At 38.6% G+C, this 24,300-nt stretch overlaps 1 protein-coding gene across 1 annotated transcript in view; it reads left to right on the forward strand.

Moving 5' to 3' along the window:
• Positions 1–24,300, forward strand: part of Pkhd1 (PKHD1 ciliary IPT domain containing fibrocystin/polyductin) — a 471,509-nt gene that overhangs the window by 330,532 nt on the left and 116,677 nt on the right. Inside the window, exons 55-59 of the mRNA XM_052743962.1 lie at positions 7,452–7,606; positions 9,417–9,569; positions 15,122–15,997; positions 17,063–17,231; positions 18,277–18,434. Of these exons, the coding sequence (XP_052599922.1) occupies positions 7,452–7,606; positions 9,417–9,569; positions 15,122–15,997; positions 17,063–17,231; positions 18,277–18,434 (1,511 nt within the window). The remainder of the gene's footprint in view (positions 1–7,451; positions 7,607–9,416; positions 9,570–15,121; positions 15,998–17,062; positions 17,232–18,276; positions 18,435–24,300) is intronic.

The following is a 24,300-nucleotide window of genomic DNA, read 5'->3' on the forward strand; positions in this document are numbered from 1 at the left end:
CACACTGATTTCAAATTCTTTTCCTAGGTACTCCATGGTAGGATTTCGAAGATAGTTAATTGTTTTAATTTCTAAGATTCCTCCATCCTTTTTCATACATATATCATATATTTTGTATGTAGGTATATGCATATGTACAAGTGTACATACCTATTTGTGTTTGAGCATGGGGGCCAGAAGTGGATGTTAGAGGTCCTCCTCTGTCACTCTCCACCTGTGAGGCTCTAAAAGCCGTGAAGTCCCAGCAACACTCCTGTCTCAACCTCCCTTGGAGCTGAAGGCCACAGGTGTGCACAAGACACCTGCACATGAACTGGGGTCTGGATTCTGTTCTTAATGGCAAAGTCATATATCTAACCCCTCCATCCTGTTTTCTATAATAGCTACACTAATTTAAGTTTCTACCAGCCGTGCACAACGGCCCCCTCTTCCTTCTTATCCTTGTGCCACTTATTATCTTGCATCTTTTTTATAACAGCTGATTTTACAGGTTTGAATTGTTCCGAATGGTTTGTGGGTACAGTCTGTTATCTACAAGGAAATCACAAATAACCGTTTATTACTTGGCCCTGTCCTCAGGACCTAGACCTTTAATTTGAACACTGCCACTGATAATATCTGCTCTGTTGGTTCCTGTATCGCATTAGTGATGTGCTTTTGAGATATCGTGTGTTTGGGATATCTCTGTTTCCTCTCCTCTAAGCAGTGCACACAAGGCTTTCTATGGCACCTTTGGTACTTCAATCTTAGGCAATCAAATAAGGGTTTTAGTTGGTCTGTATATCATTACACACCATCCTACTTATCTTTGGAGAGTCAACCATTATCTCTTAATTTAGCATACAATTCCTTCATCTGCAAAACCACTGTAGCGTGATTTTATGGTTTAAAATTTTAGGGAATCATAAAGCATATAGCTATCCTTTCTTTGTAAAAATTCTTCAAATAATTTAAGATATAACAAGTTGTATAAATACTAATGTTTCTATATACCTTTGGCTTGATATTCCCTGATGATAACATCATGTATAGCCACAAAACATTGGTGTGGCTCTTAATGAATGATGAGGGTAAGTTATTTAAACTGCATGAATTCTGTTCATGTATATAGGTTCTGGAGAGAGGAAATAGTATTTGGTATAATCTGTAGCATCTAAGAAAATCACAGCACAGGCATCTAATTCATATCTGCTTGTGTCTTTTCTACAAATTAGAACATGCCAGCTTAACTGTATATTTTCTAGTATATCAGCATTTCTGCCTCAAGTTAAATTTTAATCAGCTTTTTACATATTATTATAAATGCATTATTACCATAATTGTATTTATGTATCAGAACATAAAGTCAATGGCTCTTTTCCCACTTACTAGCAATTAGCAATCCTATGTACAGTTTCTTCTAAAAAGAGTTCTTCAGATCTGATGAAGCACTATGTTCTAATCTCAACTGGACAACTCTTCTATGGATGTCAAAGACTTCACTTTAGGAATAAGGAGGAAAAAGAACTCGGCAGTGAGAAGGCTTGAACAGTGAGATTGGCTTATGACTTACTAAATGTATAACTTTGGTAAATTACCCTCTTGAGTCATAGTTTCTTTTTCTGTAATTATGAGAGTAATAGTGCCTAGCTAATAAAATAATTATACAAATTAAATGAATTAATGAATGTGAATTTTTTTAGCTCAGTTTCTGGCATAAAGTCAGCCCCAAGACAGGGACACTGATAGGCAGTCCAGATTCTGTTAGAGGAGTTAAAGGAACACTCCTTGATTCAGTTTGGATTGGGGCCAAGCCAGCCTCTCCCTTCTGTCGCTGTACATTGTGTGCTTCTCTATTTTGATCTCATCTTTCTACTGAGGAACAGTTTCCCCCACTGCGGTAGACTATGCCTGATCTCCGAGCCACTGAGCTTTATCCAGCTTCACAATCCGAGAGGGTATTGCTCTCCCCTTATGTTCATTCATAGTCCAGGGGAGAGATTTACACAAGCCTATGGAGAGGTTCTCCAGAGAACAACTAAAGTCGTACGGTAGAGGGAGGAATAGAGTTTCAGAAGGTGAAAGACTTTCCTGGATGAGGGAGGAAGGAGGCCTGATAGGTAAATAGTCTACTGGAGTTGTGATTATTGCCTACAGCATTTACACTTCATTATGGAGTGCAGTTTCTTCAGAACCCAACACCCAAATACATCTAAAAATTACCATTACATTTCAGTGGCATTGATGAAAAGTGTTAATATTGGAATTGGCAAAGCAAGTATTAGCATTTGTAGAGTTTCAAAGTCTGGGACTACTCCAGTTTCTTGAGGGAACTAATGTTGTATACTTTGAGACTGGTCAAACACAGCTATTTTCATTCTAATTATGATTCTCCATTAATGTCTAGATTGATTCACTAAAATTATAGGTGTATGCATATGAATGTTTTATTCATAGTTGCAAAAACTGTTAAATGACATTTATAAAACTTGTTCTTTATAACCTGATCAGTGTCCTATGGATAGACAAGCATTATATTTTCCCCAAACAGGGTCAAATATTAATACCAAAATAAAGGAAATGGTGCTGATATTTTTTTTTTAGAAAAAATATTATCTTTCAGGAGCCTTCCACTGTTACATTTTAAATTTTATTTTTTTCACATGGTTCTCACTTGACACCAGTTGGTTGGTGGATTGTTTTAAGAATATTTTTCTCAGAAAACAGTAAAGTTTGCGCTCTTCTCTATAACATGACTCTCATTAGTGTTATATAAAAGCCTAGAATGCAGCTAAGACTTCTTATTCCCATAGTCATTAAATTATGTCTTTTTGATTATTGTAAGTCGGCGATAGTGGTGGAAAACTGCAGGTGAAAGAGTGGATGCTGAAATCCTAGGAACACTGACTTAGCTAGCTGTACGAACTAGGTTTCCGATGCTGTCACCACAGACTTCTCTGTGGTGCCCACTGTTAATGGTGCAGGTGCAGACATAGGAGTCTCCGGTTCTTTGATATCAGCATGCTGTTCTTTTGGCAGACTGGATTGTAAAGCTTCTTAAGTACAAAGGAGAAATATATCTCTGTGAGGCTGTAACATTTCAAGAAGTCTTAATAGAAACAGTGAGGTTAATCTCACTCATTTTTAGCACAAAATAATGTTTGAACTAACAAATTACACAATGTTCATGTTTCCATTAAGCAGCAACCACTACTATCAAATAGATAAGGGCAAGACACCAGTCTGAGGCCTAAAATTTATTACATCAAAAGTTTGGTGATACAGGGAGGCTACCTGGAAAACAGGACCCCAAGAAAGACACAGGGATTGCCCAATGACAGAGAAATGGAATGAGATCTACATGAACAGCCTGGACATGAGTGGGGGTAATGAAAGGCGAGGGTTGAGGGAAAGAGAGCTTGGGGGAGCGGGAGATCCCAGCTGGATCGACAACAGAGAGGGAGAACAAGGAATAGGAGACTATGGTAAATGAAGACCACATGAGAATAGGAAGAAGCAAAGTGCTAGAAAGGCCCACAGAAATCCACAAAGATACCCACACAACAGACTGCTGGCAATGGTCGAGAGACAGCCCGAACTGACCTACTCTGGTGATGGGATGGCCAAACACCCTAATTGTCATGCTAGAAACCTCATCCAACTACTGAGGGATCTGGATGCAGAGATCCATGACTAGGCCCCGGGTGGAGCTCTGGGAGTCCAATTAGCGAGAATGAGGAGGGTTTATATGAGCGAGAATTGTTGAGACCAAGGTTGGATAAAGCACAGGGACAAATAGCCAAATGAATGGAAACACATGAACTATGAACCAATGGCTGAGGGGTCCCCACTGGATCAGGCCCTCCGAATGGGTGAGACAGTTGATTGGCTTGATCTGTTTGGGAGGCATCCAGGCAGTGGGACCAGATCTTGTGCTCATTGCATGAGTTGGCTGTTTGAAACCTGGGGCCTATGCAGGATTGTTTGCTCGGCCTGGGAGGAGGGGACTGGACCTACCTGGACTGAATCTACTGGGTTGACCTCAGTCTGTGGGGAAGGCTTTGCCCTGGAGGAGATGGGAATGGGGGGGGGGTTTGGGGGGAAGGTGAGGGGGATGGGAGGGGGGAGAACAAGGGAATCCGTGGCTGATATGTAGAACTGAATTGTATTGCAAAATAAATTAAAATAAATTAAAAAAAAATGCAGAAGAGGCAGGGAATCAGCAAGGACCTTCCTGTGAGGAGACGTCCCTTGTAGCAGCAGAGTTATAGCATGTATGATGTTCATTTGTATGTGGGCAAATGTACATAATGCAGAGATAGGAATTAGCACTCTATGTGTTATAAAACAGCTACAAAAAAAAAACAGTTTGGTGATAAAGGGTTGGGTCTTCCTTAAGAAGACTTTTCGAAGCACAGTACCTAAAGGAGTCAGTTCCTTTGAGAATGAATGGGCTTCAGGAGAGTAAGCAGACCCATTTGGCCAGAGTAGAGGGCTCAGGAAAGACAGTTTGTGAAGGACTTATCTTTTCCCCTAGGTTACCTTTGGGTTCACTTGACCTTGTGTGTTCTGTGCATTTTGATAAATGTGTGAAGGTGTCTATCTTTCTTCATTGCTCTAATGCCATCATATGCTACATTTGAGATGAGGCATATACCAGTTATAAGAAACTGTATAAAATATTATGGTCATCTATTATCTGAAGAACTTCATTCAAAAATATAAATACCAATGAGAAGGTTATCTGAGTAATCTAGATCATGATTAGATGACTGTATACTCCCGTTCCATTACTACTTGCCTGTCCTGTGGCTTTGTAGTAACAGTTGTTTTTCTCACCCCTCTTCTTCTGAGCCTCACCCCTTATCTTGTCTCTTTCCTTCCCTCTGTTCCTTCCTTCATCCTCTTCTCCCCTTTCCTTATTTGTGGTATTAAAATAAAACCTCAGACCTTGGTAGACACTGCTACTGTGCTACATCCGAAGCTGTTATTTTCTTTCAAATATTTTTTAGTATAGCATGCTATCCATTAAGTAAGAAAATACATTCCTAAGTGGAAAAAAAAACTAATACAGTGTGGTGATATTTTATTTGTGCTGAAATGTGATTTTATTTGTATGTTAATAAATAAAGTTTGCCTGGAGATCAGAGGTCATAGTGAGCCATAAACAGAAGTTAGGCGGTGGTAGCACATGCCCTTAATCTGATCATGTGGCAGGCAGAATCTTTGTGTGGCCAAGGACACAGCCAAGTATGACATGCCTTTAATCCCAGTATCAACCATAGAGACCTGGAAGTCTGTATACACAGGCAGTGATGTGGCTGGGCTTAGAGTCAATGAGAAGGCAGAACAGGAAGGCAATAAAAGTGCAGGTTAGACAGGAAGAAGCTCTCTTGGGAAGCTACGGTGAGGTGGTAAGCTAAGGTTAGTCAGTGGTTCTTTGTTATTTCTCTGATCTCTTCAGCTATTACTCCTGTATTTGGCTCCATGTTTCTCATTTAATATGACTGTTTAGAAATTCGTCTACAATACAGCACCTCTAAAGTTAATGTTTTAATAGATATTCTTTTTGTCTTCCATTTTATATGTGTATTATTTTTGCTTTAAAGTGAGGCATATTATTTTATAATTTCTTTTAAAAATCAATGCATTGGGAAGAAAATTCTTTGCAATTAAGTTATGCCCAACAACATATTTTTAGATGACTATATGGTATTCCATTCATTTTTTCTTTCATAGCTTTGTTATTATTTTAGGGGTTGCAATGATGTAACTGGAATATTTAGATACTTTTTTTTTAATTATTCATTAACAGGCAGGGAAGAACCTGTTGGTGATGGCAAGGTGATGATCTTTAGTTAAAATATCTCTGGACTGGATCAGGAATATTCCGTTAATTCAACCTAATCTTTGGCTCCATTTGATTATCTACCCTTGAGTTACTATTTAATCTTTTTGTGTCAAAGCTGGTTCCCTACTTTATAGTTCCTTCCTTCCTTCCTTCCTTCCTTCCTTCCTTCCTTCCTTCCTTCCTTCTCTTCTCTCTTCCTCGGTCCTTTCTTCTCTCCCTCCCTCCCTCCCTGCCTCCCTCTCTCCCTCTCTGCCTCCTTTCCTCCCTCCCTCTCTCCCTTTTTCTTTCTTTTATTCCTTCCTCACCTCCCTCTTTCTTTTATTTTTATTTTGAGACATAGTCTTATGTAGCCCAGATTGGCATCAAACTCTCTATGTAGCTGAGAATGATTTTGAACTTTAGATTATCCCGACTCTGCCTCCTAAGTGCTAGGATTATAGGTGTTCACCAACAAACCAAGCTTATGAGGCACTGGGTATTAAACCCATGGCTTCATGCACACTAGGAAAACACTCTCCTCCAAACTGAGCCACAAGTCCAGGCCCCCATTTTACCTTTAAAAATAGCTTTTGTTTGATTGTTCTGCAACCGAATCTTCTATGACATCATAGCCAACCAAGGGCACAGCTGAGACTTTATGAGGATCTATAATATCTGTCAGTTATTAGTGGCACTGTCAATATATGCGGCACAACTGATATCTTGTCCAGCCCCTTTTGCCTAGATGAACATTTGTATGTGATACAGAATTTTTGTCACTGTTTGCTAAGTTAGGGACATTGACTAAAGTGACATCTAAATTGGTACTAGGTAAAAGGCCACAGAATAAATTTGCAGTGTTGAAATAAGCAAGGAAAGTGAATGGAAAGGAAAACAGTCATATTCACAAAGAAAAAGGTACACAGCAATGACAGATTGAAGAGAAAATTAATTCAATGTGAGTCTAAGAAAATGTACAAAGCTCCCATTGATTCACAGAGAGATAAAAAACACAAGGCTTGGAATAGCACACTGCAGTAATACACACTATTCTCTGTAATGCAATCTGTATGTCAGGGTGAGATGGGAAGACATCACTGAAGACATAAAGCTGGAAAAACTAAACAGCTTTCTGAGGTTACATAGATGCTACTAGAATTCTAAAGACTCATAGCTGTTTCTGTCTGATAGGCTTTCTGTATATGTTGCCCCCAAAATGCTAATACATCTTCAGAAGACATGAAAAGAGATCTCCTTGGGAATATCTTTATTACTCAAGTTATTTAGCAGTCAAGAAGGGAAATGGCTCTTAGCCAAGGCACATGAAGATATGATGACTAAACTCTGCCACGTTACTGGGATTACAAGAATGAACCACCATATTTGACGTTTTAAAAATGGTTTCTAGGGACTGAATTAAGGTCTTCATGCTATCAAAGCAAGGACTTCATGAACTAAGTATTTCTTCCATGTACAACAGTCAATGTTCAACAAAAGCTTTTTTCTTATGTTTTGTTTTACTCCCTCTTTGAGTTTGCATGATGAGATAGGCTTGTTTTTGCAGGTTTTACTTTCTTTTGGGTTACTTGATAATCTCTGTTGTTTTATGAGTATATCTGATGCCCACTTTCTGAGTTTACAGAATCATAGTAGATGATGCAGTGGATTGGCAGCCCCACGACAAAGTCATCCTCAGCTCTTCTTCTTATGAGCCTCATGAGGCAGAGGTCCTCACCATAAAGGAAGTCAAGGGCCATCACATCAGGATCTATGAACGTCTTAGACACCGGCACATTGGTAACTGCTTTGCTTTGTTGGTTAAAGGAAATGGATGGGCCCTGAAGGGACCTGCTTGGCAGCCTGCCCAGGTGTATTGCACTTGCTTGACATTAAGAGTGGAACGAGGCTACCTGATTGCTGTCCTGCACTTGCCTTAGAAACTTTCCTCAATTTTTCTTCCCCTGCCCACCTCTCCTCTCCTCTCTTCTCCCCCTTCTTCCTTCTTTCCTTTCTGCCTTTTAATATTTTTGTTTGTTTGAGACAGGGTCTGACTAAGCAGTCCAAGCTTGCACCGCAAACTCATTCTCTTATGTTAGTACTTCAGTGCTGAGATTGTAGACATACGTGCCCCATGTCTTCATGTCTGGCTTATTATTAATTTTTATTTTATTTATTTATGTATTGAGACAGGGTATCGTTATATAGTCCTGGCTGTCTTAGAACTTGCTATGTGGACCAGGCTGGCCTCAGGCTCAAGAGATCCACCTGCCTCTGCCTCCCTGGTGCTGTGATTAAAGGTGTGTACCATCAGTCTTGGCATATTATATACTTTCAAAATAATATTTAGTTGTAACAAACATTTTATGATTCATGATGGCAAGTCTGAGAGGAGAGTTGAAAAATTTTCAAAAATAAATAGATAGTTTTTGCCTAAGCCAGAAAAAAACTCTTTGGCACTAAGTATCTAGTTTATTTCATGACACATTGAATATATAGTCCCTTGGAATACAATGGATAGTATAATAACTTTATATAGCAATGTATGCTTCTTGACACAAAATATATTTTATATATTGTCTAGTAGGATTACCAAGAAAAACAAAAACAAAAGAAAGAGAGAAACTCTGATACCTTCTTGTAAAAAGAGGTGGTAAGTTCTGTATAGAAATAATACCCATCAAAGAAAAACCACCCTACTGTGTCATGTAGGAAATAAGTTTAACTCAGGAGATCTAACTAATAAAACATGCGAAATAAGTGGGTCAGAGATTGTTCTTTCATATGATATGTGAGAGGGGAGCATAAATGTTCCTCTAGACTGTCTAAAGTCATTTCTCAGTTAGAGTTTCAGGGGTAATAACTCCTCCTCTGCTTTCTATTGTTGCTGAGATGGATTTTTCTATGTGACTTTGGCTGGTCTTGAATTTCTGGGCTCTGGTCATTCTCTTGCCTCGGCTTCCGATTAGTTAGTATTATGTCCAGCTTGATTTTTCTGTTTAAAAAGCATAGCATAGAAAAGAGATATATATCTTCATTAACCCTGGCCAGCTAGAGCCATCTTGAAATGTCAGGGAAACAAGGCTTTTCCTTACCTTGCTTTGGTAGATGGTCCAGGCCATAGAAGGCAGAAGTCCATCAGGAGAGGGGATTACTGTGCTAAGCATCATCCCCTTCTATTCCCTTCTCTGTCTAACATTGATGTTTACTCTCTACCACTGCCTCATCTGACCTGAGATTCTTTACTTCCATGATGGATGATGGAGGTATATAAACAATGTGCAGTCAAATGCCAGAACCTCACACTGATGAATGAAAGGAAGGAGGTTGGGGACCCTACTAATTGGCCTGTCCTAGTACCCAGAGTTATTGAGAAGAAATGAATTATTGCTTGTACATTCTCTTTGATCCCAAAGAGGAACAAGTGAACAGGTTTTTCATTTCTCAGCTGACATCTGTGGAGTGTGCCCGAGGAAAGGCTGGCTTTCAGGTTGGAAGGACTTCTAATAGGAATAGAAACTTTCATTTGTGAGGTACTGTAGGGTCCCCAGGTGGTGATTTCCATGACAGCCAGTTAAAAGTTGTTTTTCTCTGACTCCTGTTTTTCTAGGAAGTGCGCACATCATGGAGGATGGTCAACACATTCCTTTGGCTGCTGAGGTTGGACTGTTGACTAGGAACATTAAAATTCAGTCTGACTCATCATGTAGAGGGAGACTCCTTGTGGGGTCCTTCAGGAAGTCTAGCAGAGAAGAGTTTTCTGGTAAGTGAAATGAAATTTTCATTTATTAAGCATTACTGTTCAGCTACTAAGTAATTCTGAACCGCTCACCTGGGACACTCAGAAACTTCAGTTGCGAGAATTTTCACTTTTGATGCAAAATGATCTAATTAGGTGGCTTCTTTGTGCTCCAGAAAGCTATGAGTTTTCAGCCCCAATCTTTGCTAAATTAGTAGTGTGAAGTTAAATAATATACTGGAGATCAGTGCATATGCACCTTTTAACCTCAAAGAAAATACCTTCAGCACATCTGAATTTTCCTCTGCTTTGAAAATGATACATGACTCTAACTATTTGAATTTTATCACTTTCCTAATTTTCTCTTATGTTTTCCCAGTAGTATGTAACATCTTATGTTAGACATGAGTCATGCTACCAATTAGTGGCTCTAATTTAAATACAAATATTTCCCATATTTTAAAGTGGTTTAAAATCAATTCAGTCTTTTTTAAAAGACCAGTGGAATCTTTTTCTTTGAAATGTATGCTTCAGTTATTTTAGGATCTTGCAAAATTGTTTGATGACCTTATTTATTAAATGTATATTCTGGCTATAGTTTTACAAAGCTCTTCCTTACCAAATAGTTTGGGAAATCTTGTCAGAATAGCTCCATCTTTGAAAGCCACTGTATGTCTATCCTTAAGGTTCTGAGTTTATTTATAAAATTATTTTCTTTGGTTCTTAGAAATTTCCTTTAATAGTTCTTGGAACATACATCAACTGCTGATTAATTCTATTTTCTTTTACCTAAAAATACCAGTTTTTCTTCTACTACTCCTTGAAGGATGTTGGTTTGTTTGTTTTTTCTTTTGAAAATATTTATTATTAGAAAATGTCTGGATAAATCTAAAAATGATTCTTTTAAGCTTAAAATCATTTTTTCTATGAGATTTTTCATTCTGCAAGATAAAACGAGGCTACAAAACACAAGTGATGGACACAATGTAAAGGCCAGGAGACAGAAGGAAGTTCTCATATAATTGGAAATTTCCTCACTTTATGTAGAGGGCATCACTTTTACTCTAAGATGGAAGTTATAGATGTCTATTATTCATTTGCACACCTCTTAATCCTAATTATAGAAGTTTCTCTGTGAGGTGAATAGTTAACATAGAAACACTCAACTGTAAAGGGTAAATGTCTGGGAAGTGTTCAGCAAAAAGTGGTACATCTTTATTTTTATTTTTATTTTTAATTTTTTGGTTTTTTAAGACAGGGTTTCTCTATGTAGCTTTGTGCCTTTCCTGGAACTCACTTGGTAGCCCAGGCTGGCCTCAAACTCACAGAGATCCGCCTGGCTCTGCCTCTCAAGTGCTGGGATTGAAGGTGTGCGGCACCACAGTCCGGCAAAAAGTGGTACATCAATATCACCCCGTCTTAGGGTTTCTATTGCTGTGAAGAGACACCATGACCACAGCAACTCTTAAAAAGGAAAACATTTAATTGTGGTGACTTTCTTATCGTTCAGAGTTTCAGTCAATTATCATCATGGTGGCACATGGTGGCATGCAGGCAGACATGGTGCTGCAGAAGTAGCTGAGAGTTCTACACCTTTCAACAACAAGAAGTGAACTGTCTCACTAGGTGTGGCTTGAGAATACACGAGAACTCAAAACCTGTCTTCACAGAAACACACTTCCTCCAAGACCACACCTACTCCAAAAAGGCCATATCTCCTATTAGTGCCACTCTTTCTGGGGGTCATTTTCTTTCAAACTACCACAAACCCCAGTCACCCCGTTTCCCAGGGACCATTGCAGAGAAAGGAGTGGAAAGACTGTAAGGGTCGGAGGTTGGGGAAGGCAAGACCAAAACTGTCTTTAAGGCATGACAAGACCACCACACTCAATAACTCCCAGCAGCTGTGGTTGCCTATAGAAGACCTACACAAGATCAAGTCAGTCACTGTTCCAGTGTGAGCCTCTTCTTCCTGTCCAAGCAGCCATTGACAAATGATGGCTTCTTGGGAAGAGAGAGTCTCTGTTCTTTAGTGGCATGCCTGGTAGGTTGAACACATTCCCATTCATTATTTTGGTAAATTCAGATCTTAAATCAGAAGTTTACAATTTCTAGTGAATAGAAAATCACTTTACATAAGCTTTGTCTTTCTATGTTCTTGCTAAAGGTGAGTTTGCCCATTAGGGTGAAAATTGTCAATATCTGGTGGCATTTATTGGGTAGATTTTCTGGTACTTAGTGAATAGTTACCAAGTGCACAGGACAGCAACATACAAGAAAGGAATGTCTGGCTCAAGGTAACATGAGGTTGAAGTTGGACAATCTTGCTCTAGAAGATGTGGACAAAAGCTGGACTGTGGTCTTGTAGAAATGATTGTAAAGTTGGGCCATCATAAGGGGAGAGCATCATAGAGACCCAGCTAATGAAAACCAGGTCACTGGAATAGGACAGAAGACCAAGTCTTACAGTTGAGCTCAAAGCCTGAGTCAGCATCAAGGGCGACATAATCCTAAGCCTCTGTGGTTGCTAACCTATGACTTTTAAAATAACCTCCCAGGAAAGGAAAGAGAACCCACATTAAATGTTTCTGTGGGCTGGAACTGTTCTGGTTTTTCCAAAGTGGATTTTTTTCTTTTAATGAACCCTTTCTGTCCAGAATACAATCCATGTTCTCATACTACATTAAGAATCCTTGCTTTTAAAATTAACCTATGCCATTGCAGAATAGGGATGGAGGAAAGACTGTAATAACTAGTGGATCAGAGAGTTGGCTGTGAGACGGCCTAAACACGAGCTTAACAAGGATGGCAGTAATAAACCTGCCAAAGTGAACCAAGAGAGGACTATGGGGCCTCAACTCTACACAAAGAACTGCAGGCAACCAAGAAATTCTAAAAGCTGGAGAAATAACCTTCCCTAGGGAAGAGCATACTAACTGGTTGTCCAAGGCCAATGGTCAGCCCTGGGAATATACATATGAGTAACAATATACAGACTGAGAAGGTTATATTTAGGAAAAAAGATTGCATAGGAATTTGAAAGAGAGAAAGGAGGGGTAGCTAGGGAGGGTTAGAGAGAAGAAAGGGAAGGGGAAATAATGTAACTATATTATAATATAAAAATAAAAGAAATAATTAGAAGAACACTAACCTGCATGAGAGCGTAGATGAAGTGGGATGTGCAGGTATACATCATGGATGATGCAGAATGGTTAGAAGGATGAAAACAAGTTAGGGCTGTCTCTACTGGTTATTAGGCACGGCGATGCTTTTTTTTTTCCTCAATGACATCTAGCTTGAAAGCTTTAAGATTATAATTCAGAAGGAAAGGTTGGAAAGCATTTACTAGCAAAAATTGAATCTGAGTTCTTTATTTAAGTGCTCAAGATATTGTAGGAATTTACTATTTATTGATTTTCATTCATTGCCGCAATGTACACGCAAGTGAAATGATGTTGAACAGTGTGAAACTGTGAATTGCAACCACATAGAAATAAGATCTTTACATTTTGCTCACAGGATATGTTAATGAGATCCTAAAACAATCATGTATGATAGGAAATAGGCTGTTTACATGTGAGCTTATTTTCATTTGGTGTTGTTCATTTCCAAGTTCTATGAACAGGGCAGATATAGCATACCTTCAGCTGTGTGTTATTGGCAAAGAATATCAAAAGACAACTAGCATTTTAATATTTCTTGCTAAAATCCCTTCCTTGGGGAGATGTAAACAACATCTACCCTCTCCTTCTATTGTCTCAGTAATTGACCAAGATGCAACTACATCAAAGTTCACTCTGGAAAACTTGAGTTTGTTAGGCAAGGGATATGGGCGGGAGTATTGGTGGCCAGTAAGGATGATGGTTTTCCATGTCTGTGTAGACAGAATACCTTCTGTCACCCTCTCCCCCAGTGTCCTCCAGCTCCTTCCCAAGGACCATATGCAATTAGGCAAAATCGCATATAATTTGTTAGGAGGGTGGCTGGATACTCAGGTAAGGGTCCTATGACTCCCCTCCAGTTCCCTCTTTCTGTGATAGGAGGTAAATAGTCAACAGACCTAGTGGTGATGATCTTTTGTTAGTGAGACCAGCAGAACTCTTCAAGATGATGACAGTTTGGCTCAGAGGTGAGTCCTATACAGCAATGTTTAACACTATTTCTATACCATCTACCAGAAGCTTCTCAATTATTGCCAACCAAGAGGATTAATTATTGGAGTTGTTTTATCCAGTTTTATCTAGGAGAGACAAATAGTTTTTCATTTTCTCCTTCTTACAAGGATTGACTTCTTCACAGCAACTGATTTGCGAGGGTTTGAGTTTACTACCTCCGAAAAGGCAGTGGAGAATTGAAGGTATTAGGCTGGTGTTTGAGCTTTAAGTAAAACATAGTAACATTGAAATTTCACACACCTAACTTCCTCTAGGTTTATCAAAGAAGTAACTTCATAGTTTACTTTGGGTATTGCCTCAAAAAACAAAACAAAATGTCTTAAATTCCAGCAACAACAATTAAGAAACAAAAAGAGAAAGAAAGAAAGGAGGGAGGAAAGAAGGAAAAAAGAGAAAGGAGGGACCAAGTTGTCAAGTCGTAACCTTCCTAGCAAAGGATATGTGACTAGTGACTGGCATACAGCTATTGCCTGGTTACCTGACTCAGTGTGACATTGCTCCATACATAGTGTTGAATCTTTCACGCTTGCTATGTGTGTACTTGCAATGAGCTTCACAGTACTTAATCATATGTCCAGGTTGAAATCTTAGTTTTTCAACCATTTCATTTCCTAAAATTGTGGTGTGTGTGTGTGTGTGTGTGTGTGTGTGTGTGTGTGTGTGTTGCAGAAAAGCTTGGCACATGAACTGTGTTATATGGGACTTAGATGTTATGGTTATTTTATTTTATTATTAATTAATAACCTATAATCATATAGTATGTATTTTTACAAGAGTGTATACACTATTATTAATTCTCAAATTTTAAACTAATTCTGTTTTTTGTATCATTTTAACTATATATTTTTAAGGCAGTACATCTAGACATGTATCCAATTGTAATACTAGCACTTGGGAGAGATACAAGAGGGTTGTGAAGTTGAAGCCATCTTGAGCTATATAGTACATTCCAGCCCATCCTGGGTTTCATAGTCAAACTCTGTCTCCAAAAAACAAAATAAGCTGGGTGTGGTTGCTCAGGCCTATGACCTAAGCTATTCAGGAAGCTGAGGCAGAAAGATCACAAGTTATAGGCCTGACTGGACAATTTAATAAGACTCTGCCAAAAATAAAATCTATGCTAGATGTATAGCTAGTGGTAGAATACTGGCCTCGGAGGCTTCAGGCTGTAGGTTCAAGCATCTTTATAGCAAAATAATACACAATAAAATGACAACATTCAAAATAGCGCGGTGTCTTCAGTGAGATTGCATAATTGTTAGTTTTCATCAAAGATGTAGGAAATCTCATGGTTATAAAAAATAAAGTGGGAAATATAGTGTGGCTAAGATTAAAATACAGAAAAGGTATTTGTGGGAAACAAGAAAGGACCTGACCTGAATATGTACATTTTCTTTGTAGGTATTCTTCAACTTCTAAATGTAGAAATTCAGAACTTGGGGTCGCCAATGTATTCATCCATTGAATTCACTGGTGTGTCAGCTGGATCCTGGGTAATATCTTCTACTATACATCAAAGCTGCGGCGTGGGCATCCGTGCATCTGCCAGTCATGGGATGGTTTTAAATGACAATGTAGTGTTCGGCACAAGTGGCCATGGCATTGATCTGGAGGGTCAGAACTATTCTCTCACTAATAACCTTGTTGTCCTGACGATGCAGTCAGCAAGGTCATCTCCTTGGGCGGCAGCAATCAAAGTGGATTATGCGAAGGATATCATTCTCCATGGCAATGTGGTGGCAGGGTCAGAAAGACTTGGCTTTCACATATGTGGCCATAGGTGCTCTTCTGAAGCGCTTTGGTCTGACAATGTGGTCCACTCAAGTCTTCATGGCCTTCACCTCTACAAGAAACGTAAACCCAACAACTGTACTGGTATCTCTGGATTCTTGGCTTTTAAGAACTTTGACTATGGTGCCATGGTGCAGACAGAGAATAGTGTGGACCTGCAGAATATCACTCTGGTAGACAATACTATTGGTCTTTTGGTAGTTGGGTATGTATCTTTGGCTCCACCGGGCTCCATCAGAGCTGTGCAGATTGTGCTTAGGAATTCAATCATTGTGGCCACTAGCTCCTCTTTTGACTGCATTCAAGATAGAAAGACACCTCAGTCAGCCAACTGGACATCAACAGATAGGGCACCTTCCAATCCAAGAGGAGGCCGGATTGGTATTCTGTGGCCAGTTTTCACCTCAGAACCAAATCAATGGCCACAGGAGCCGTGGCATAAAGTGAGAAGTGGCCATCCAGTTTCAGGAATTATGAAGCTTCAAGGTAGGATTCTGGAGTTTATCCTAAAAATGTGGCTTCACACACCCAAGCACACAACTTTCAGGAACATTCCAACATCATAGGGCAAGAAGGTTCAGCGTGGCCTGGTGCTCGCTTGTCTAGCTGACATCCTAATGTTGAGGAATCATGACTGTGTATTCAAGACAGCAAGTGATTCTTTACAGAAATTACTGCTTTCTACTTGCTGGAGAGATTTCACTGTAACTATTTAACACAAAGGTAACTCAGGGATAGAAGTAACTTTTCCTATTATACTTTAAAGTAACTGAGACACAGAAACTGTCCATCAGCGGGGTTTGCTTTAGAGTTTGGTGCTGTAAAGATGGCTAGGTTTAAAGTCAGCATTTGAAAACTTGGGCAGTGCATCTTGTACCAGATAGTTTTGATAATTTTGTACTTATTATCCATCTATTTGAGTGTTACATAAAATAGATAACCTTTCATCATGGTTTTAGTTTAACTTTTCCTAAGACTGTAATGTATTTGAATTATTGTCTTTTAAGGTATTATTTTTTTATTATTTTATGTGTATGAGTGCTTGCCTGTATATGTATGTATGTATATATACATATATATCTGTATATGTATGTATATATATATATATATATATATATATATATATATATATATATATATATACACACACACACATATCTGTGCAGCATATACCTGAAGTACCCACAGAGGCTAGAAGAGGGTGTTAGATCCCCAGAACCGGTGTTAAAGAAGATTGTGAGCCTCCACGTGGCTGCTAGGAATCGAACCTGTGTCCTTTGGAAGAATAGTCAGTACTCTAACCACCAACTTTCTAGCTTGGAATTGCTGTCTTTTCTTTCTTTCTTTCTTTCTTTTTTTTTTACATACAATGTCCATGTATGTAAATGTCCCAGATATTTTGTAATTAAGAATCATGTATACTTCCTGAGGTTATTCTGGTTAGATTAAATTGGCTCTGGTAATATACATTATGAAAAGAATATTTAGTGAGTAATCTGTGTTTGGTGGGGCACATGATATAATCTTATGATATATTGTTTAAAATTTCAGATGTCACATTTTCTAGTTTTGTGAAGAGTTGCTATAGTGGTGACCTGGATGTCGGCATCCTGCCTAATGAGTATAGCACTGGAATCATGTACCCAATAACAGCAGAGAGAACCAGAATGCTGAGGATGAAGGACAAAAACAAGTTCTACTTCCCTCCATCACAGCCCAGGTACCCCTTTTAGTATCGACAATATACTATATTTATGAAGCAGTTTTCAACTCTTTAAACCCCTAAAACATTAAATCACACAAATTGAAGTACATCTCTGTAGAAAAGGCTGGTGCCTTGATTTAGATGTCCCAACATTTTACCCATGCCATATTCTTGCCCTTTCAATATATGATTTTAAGAAGTTTGCTCACAAACAAGCAGATACTGGTTACTGATTTCTCCCCTCTTGAGTCATTTTTTAACGAAGGGTCAGAATGATTTTGTGACAGTTTTATTGTTATTTTTATTGTTTTATTTCTTAGAGATATTTTCAAAATAGGTGGATTCAAATCAACTTTATTCTTTCCTCTATCATGGAGCACAAAGTTCACAGTTTCAATTGGGGATCAGGGAGCCATTGAGCAGGATGAGGGTGTGGGAGGAGATTGTACCTATTACTGGGAATTCCTAAGCTAAATGATGAAGCATAGACCGGGTGTAACTACTGCTCTTGGACACATGATCCGAGAGTTTTATTCAAGGATCTGAAAAGAAATATGGGTTATGCTTTCTCACACTGAAAAAAAAAACCTGCTTTCAGGAGAAGAGGAATAGTCTAAACAAACCACCTTACGTGGAAAGTTCACGTGTGACCTAACACTGATTCCTTTTTAATGCCCATTCCTGAGCCATTGTAGGTAGCTCAGTACAGTTAGGCACACAATTTGTGCTGTGTTATTATTTGTCTTACCAGCAGTATGAAAGCTACACCTCTTGGTCCATTTGTGCCTACACCAAAAACTAGATGATTTATAATGACCAAAGATTTATTTCTTATAGTTTTGGGGTCAGTCTGGGAGTACCAGAATCAAAGCACCTCATGACTGGTGTCAGGTGAGGGCTACTGTACAGATCATCCATACGAGGTGAAGAATATTGGCCTTATATGGCAGGACTGGAAGATGGGTCGTCCCTTGACTTGCCGCAAAATCAGCACTGTCAGTGTGCTTTCCTTTCCTGCCTATCATGTGATGAGAGAGTTGCTTCTTCCCTTTCTCCACAGGAAAGATTTAGAAGGAACCATTTGCCTTGAATCTGACTGGGAAAGTCCAAGAAAATACCTTTTCACGGATCTGGATGGGAGAACCCTGGGTCTGCCTCCACCCGTCTCTGTGTTTCCAAAGATAGAGGCAGAATGGACTGGATCATTCTTCAACACAGGTTGGTTATGTCTGACCATGATGCCTATGGCAAAGCCAGTGGGCATGTAACAGAGCTTGTGGCTCCATTGCCCTATGAAAACAAAAATATATTGGAAAGGAACCAAAGTCTAGGGCTGGAGTCTATACTGATGTGTAACCAAACCACATGTATGGTAGGGTACTTAGTCATTAAGAGATATTGTGACATCACACTGTGACCTCTGTGGATGCCTGTGTCTATGTCAAATGTACATATTATCATCACCAAGCTCTGAACACAATGTGGAGAATGATCCTTGTACATACCTTAGCCTTGTGCAGAATTCATGTCACCTTGAAATATCCCAGCCACCTATGAATCCACCTGTTGTTTTTTTTTCTGTTGTGACTTGGAAGCTCATTCTGGAGAGGATGGTATAGAAGTCACCATGAGATTCATCTCCATGCTCTCCAAATGCCTCCTAAACTGTGTTGTGCTCAGAACTTCTGCACTATACTTTCTTTCCTTCCTCATACAACCAAAGCATCATTGCATATTGATTTTGTAGCTGGGTCCTAGAGATATTTCTGTTTCTACCACCAGGGACATGATTTCCCATTTGAACTGAATTTGCACATGTTGCAGGAAACCCTGAAGAATTTTTCCCACTTTCCCTCTGCTTCACTCTTTTTAGATTCTTTTTCTGGACTCCCTTCTCTTTGTTTATTATCAATTACATTTGTTCTTTAATAATTCCTTACATTTACATAATGCATTCTAATTCCTCCCCCCCACTCTTTTACTTCCTTCCCACCCCCATTATCTCCTTCCTTGCCATTTTAAGTTCTAAAGGTATGACTCACCCAGGGCAAAGTGCTCAGACCATTTTCCTTATTCCAAGAGGACCAAGATCAAATTTCCACTTAATGCTATCTATGAGTTGTGATTTCTATTACTAACTCAGACCTGATCTTGAAATGTGGTAAAAAAAAAAAATACCCTACTGGTTCTATTAATATGTACAGGTACCTCAGTTCTACATGCCCACTATTAAATTCCAATCCCTACCCCAAGCTGATGCCTATGACTTGCCTTTTGCCTTCATCAATTGAGTGAAAACATAGGGTATACTCCTTGTTCTTCTTCCTAACCCAAGCTCTCACATTTCCCATCTTCCCTATCTGCAGCCTCTGTAATGTAGACATTGTCATCACTCACCTGGAGGCAGAGGACTCTCTCTAATGATGTTTTCTCTCATTTCTGCATGCTGCACTCTACTCACCTAGTGGTTAAGACAATCACTTAAGTTTCCCAACGGCTTTTCACCCACTCAGAAGGACATCCAAACCATAAGCTTACCAGACTTGCATTTTGGGATCAGGGATGCTTTCTTCCACCTCTTGTGACCTCCCCCCCTACCGCCCACGCCCCACTTACCTTAACTATCATAATCTTACTTTACCTTTAGCACAGGGCCCTTGCACAGACTATTTCCTTTGCCTGAATATCTTATTAGTAGCTCTGTTAGATATATACTTAGTATCCCTAAGTGTCTTTAGGGAAGCCATTCCTGATCCCTCATCTAACAATCATATGTGTGAGTTAGTGCTGTCGCTGGTAGAGTGCTTGCTTCCCTTGCAAGAATCCCTGATTTCTATCCCTAGGCCAAGTGTGGACCACATAAACTGTGTATGTGGGTGCATACCAGTAAGCCAAATCTCCAAGGTCATCCTCCGAGTGCGTTCAAGGCTAGCTTGAGAAAAGGAAGACCTTGTCTCAAAAACAAATGAACAAACAAAACAATGTGTTTATTATTTTCTAAAGCCAATGCACCCGCTTTATTGTTTTTGAGGTCTAACACCTGGCCTCAAAATAATAATACTATTATTATATTATAAATGTAATAACTTAGTTGTTTATTTGCCATTTGACCGTTTAGAACACAGACTCAGGGAGGGCTGGGATTCTGGACTGCTCACTGATATATATTTAGGAGGATGCTCAACAAATGTTGCTAGGCTAGCTCTATCAGTGTATGCATTATAGGCTCTTAGAAAGAATATTAATGAATCATCCTAAACTGTTCAAGAGCAGCAAGTTATTGATTTAATGATATATATCATATATATATATGTATATATATATGTATATATATATATACATATATATATATATATATTTCAAAGCTTTTGCTTTTTTGGTTTTGTTTGTGCTTTCTGTAGAGATGGGATTTTGTTTTGTACCCAGGCCAACCTGGATTTTGCTGTATAGCTCAAGATGGCTTAATTCTTGCTATGTAACTCATACTTGCCTTAAGTTTCCAATCCTCTTTTCTCAGTCTCCTGTGTCCTAGTATAGGCATAAATCATCACAGAAACTTGGGTATATTCTTATTTGTTTATAACTTTTTTCCGTCTGAGCTTTTGGTAAAGTTTAACATTTGGCATTTGGAATCATATCAACACATGATTGTTTGTTTAAGTTATTATAAAATTTCATATTTGAAAATATATTTTATATTCATCTCACATTTTTCCATATGTTAAGGTCTTAGCATTGCAATTGAGTGACAATATATGGGGTCAGCAGTAGAGGTTTTAAAGTCATGTGTATGCTGAGTGAATATAAAGGCTAAGGAAATATTCACTTTGATATATTGTTCACATATGTCAATCAAATGCTTCATGTTTAAATTCTAAGAACATTCTTTTGACGAGCTTTTAGAAGATTGCTTACCATGTAGTTTAATACATTATTCAGGTATGAATATGTTCTAGCTACTGATTATATATAAAAGCTGAGGAAGTATTCACTTTGATATGTTTACAGAATATAACCAGTTAATACATTTTATTCATAGTGGAATGAAATCTATAGTGTGTGTGTGTGTGTGTGTGTGTGTGTGTGTGTGTGTGTGTGTGTAGAGGAAAGTGAGAATTGATATATGATTAGGAAAGATAAAAAATAAAAAGTATAGTGTGATCCTTGGTGTCAGTTTTCACCTTGATAAGATCTAGTGTCATCTAAAGACAGGCCACTGAGGATGCCTGTGAGGGATTATCGTGATTACATTAATTGATGTGGGGAGACACATCTTACCTGTGGGTGGGACCCTTCCTTGGGCAGAGTATCTGGGAGCAATGTAAAGTGGAAAAAACATATTGAGCAGGTGAACAGTAGTAGGCGTTCACCTCTCTCTGCTTCTTGACTGTTGACACATCATGACCAGCTGCTTCACGCTCCTCCTTCTTTGACTTCCATGCCTCAAATTGTGATCTAAAGTAAACCTCTGTCCCTTAGTTTGCTTCTATCAAGGGGGTCTTACCACTGCAACTGGAAAAGCAACCAAGGCAGATATGCAGATCTAATTCTGTCTATGCCTAGATTCACTCAATGTTTTCTATAGTAAGATTTTCTATTGGTTAAAAAAAACCCTTATATTACTACCACAGACATTTATATCATGGTAAAACCATCCTCATACTTTAAAACAAGCCATTTAGGTAATTGTGTACCTTTTATGGACTTGAATTTTGGCCAGGCTCACATTTCTTTTTTAATTAAGAAGATGGGTGGTGGTCCACAGTGCTAGATACAAATTGAAATTCATCCTAGTGGAAAAGATAAAGGCTCAATCATAGTGCCTAATTTGGGTTGACTTAGAAATACATCCAAGACAAAGCTTAGGCTCAAGCAGCCCAAGCAGCAAATTGCCAGAAAACACCAGTCGGGAAGTGAGATTAGAAAGAAATAATGACAGTAAAGATGGACTGTCAAACTGTCACCACGGTGGAATTTGGGGCAGGACTCTAATGGCACTCTTGGAGACCATAAACCCAAACGATCACAGCAATGCCTGAGGAGCTAATGTAAATATGTCATAGCCCTGCTCATCCTTGGACTGAGAGATGATTCAAGGAAGGTAACTCTCCAGCCTCTTGGTTTTCTGTGAACACGGGTTGTATGTGCTCTTTCACATGGTCAGAAAACATTTCTCAGATTGATGTCATAGGTCTTGTCAATAGTTTTTTTTGGTTGGAGAAGATGATTGTCAATGGCATATGTTATGTCATTGTGAACACTCTTACCAATAGTCACTACCATGTCAATTGAATGCTTCATGTTTAAATTATAAGAACATTCCTTTGATGATATTTTTAGGAGGTTGCTTACCATGTGGTGTAATACATTGTTCAGGACTAAATATCTTCTTTCTACTGATGACTGTGCTGTTCTGTTTGCTTCTCCTCAGCTCATTGTCCTGTGTGAAACACAATTCAATGGTATATAACAAGCATTGCACACCATTTACTATCAGAGTGTGAAAGCAAGTCTGTGTGAATGACTGAGGGGACATGCAGGTGTATAAGACTGACTCCTCATGCTCGAAAACTGCCTAAAATGCTCAGTGAAGTTGTTATAGGTGCCAAGATTCTCACAGAGGAATCTCCTGTCTCCTGCTCTAAAAACACAGAGTCCCTTTGCAAGGAAGACAACACATGGTAAATGTTGTCTTGACTTCAAATATATTCTTCTAGAATGCAAGACCTTTGTATTTTAAAAATTATGGTTCTTAAAACTACTTTCTAATTCCTGTCACCAAGCCAGTGAACAAGAGAAGCACAGCTTTATTCGTAAGAGACTGACATTCATATGTCCCTCTGTAAGACCATAAAGGTGGCACAGATAAAATGAAACCACTAGAACCAAGTCTTATATTTATTCCCAGTGTCACCATGCTTGACACACCCTCATGTCTTTTCTCCATTTTATTAGTAAATCTCTCCAAGTCATTTTGAGTCCATTGCCTCTAAGGTTTATTTTTAATTTTCAAAATAACATATCTTGTTTGCATATATTAGTTCACACACACACACACACACACAAAAAAAAAAAAACCCCTCCTCACTCAATCATATATCCACACTTAGTTCCCTGAATATTGTCAAGCACTTTGGCATCAGGAGCTAAACCCATCCGTGTGGATCACCGAGTAGGAACACTGTGCCAGTGGGCTTCACTATCTTCACAGTGCAGGGTGTGCAGCCAGGGGAAAAGTGAGCTGTTAATTTTGTTTTATACTTATCTATAAGTTTTCATTTGCTGCCAACTTTGAAAATTACATGGCAATAAGAGCAAGGCTAATCCCAAGCAGGGGATCCCCTAAGAACTATTTATACTTTATTTTAGGAAGGATTTCTGTGGTTATGGAGACATCTAATGATACCAAAAATCCAAAATCATTCAATAAAACAAAGTCTTGAAATTAATATCCCACTTAGGTAGATGAAAACACCAGGCCTTTCCATTTGGGCTTCTTATTAATTTCTTGTCTATAATGAACAGTATCACCTCACAGACTGGTTTACATATATAGAAGACCAATGTTGTAATCAGAGGGCTGAAGACTTCAGAGCTCTAGGTTGGGGGCAGGTTATAATTCCTCAGCGGAATGAACTAAGAGGGAAGTAAAGTGGAAGCTAGCGTTATATGAATGCCCTTTGCATGTGAATTACAGTATCCGGCATTTTCCTTTATTCAGTAAATATGTTTTGGCAACACAGTGTCTACTAGCATTTTATTAAAAGATGAGTATTATAGTGTATAGTGAAGAAGATAATAACCATGCTTTCATTAAAGTTATATTGCAACAAAGGTATATACACAAATAGCAATGAAAAGAGAAGGGGAGAAAATAAAGTAGTGTTTTGGTTTACAGAGGGAACTGCAAATAGGAGTTAGTTTATTTTCTCTTTCTCTGATATATATATAATATATATATAATATATATTATATATATGTGTGTGCATGTGTGAACATATACATGTGTATGTGTATAAGAAATTCATATTTTATATAAAGTAACATTGCAAACAAGACTCTAAGAAGCAGAGGAAGAAAACTC

This window comes from Peromyscus californicus, unplaced genomic scaffold (genome assembly GCF_007827085.1).
Source record: "Peromyscus californicus insignis strain IS unplaced genomic scaffold, ASM782708v3 Scaffold_19__1_contigs__length_69161282, whole genome shotgun sequence".
NCBI classification, from domain to species: domain Eukaryota; kingdom Metazoa; phylum Chordata; class Mammalia; order Rodentia; family Cricetidae; genus Peromyscus; species Peromyscus californicus.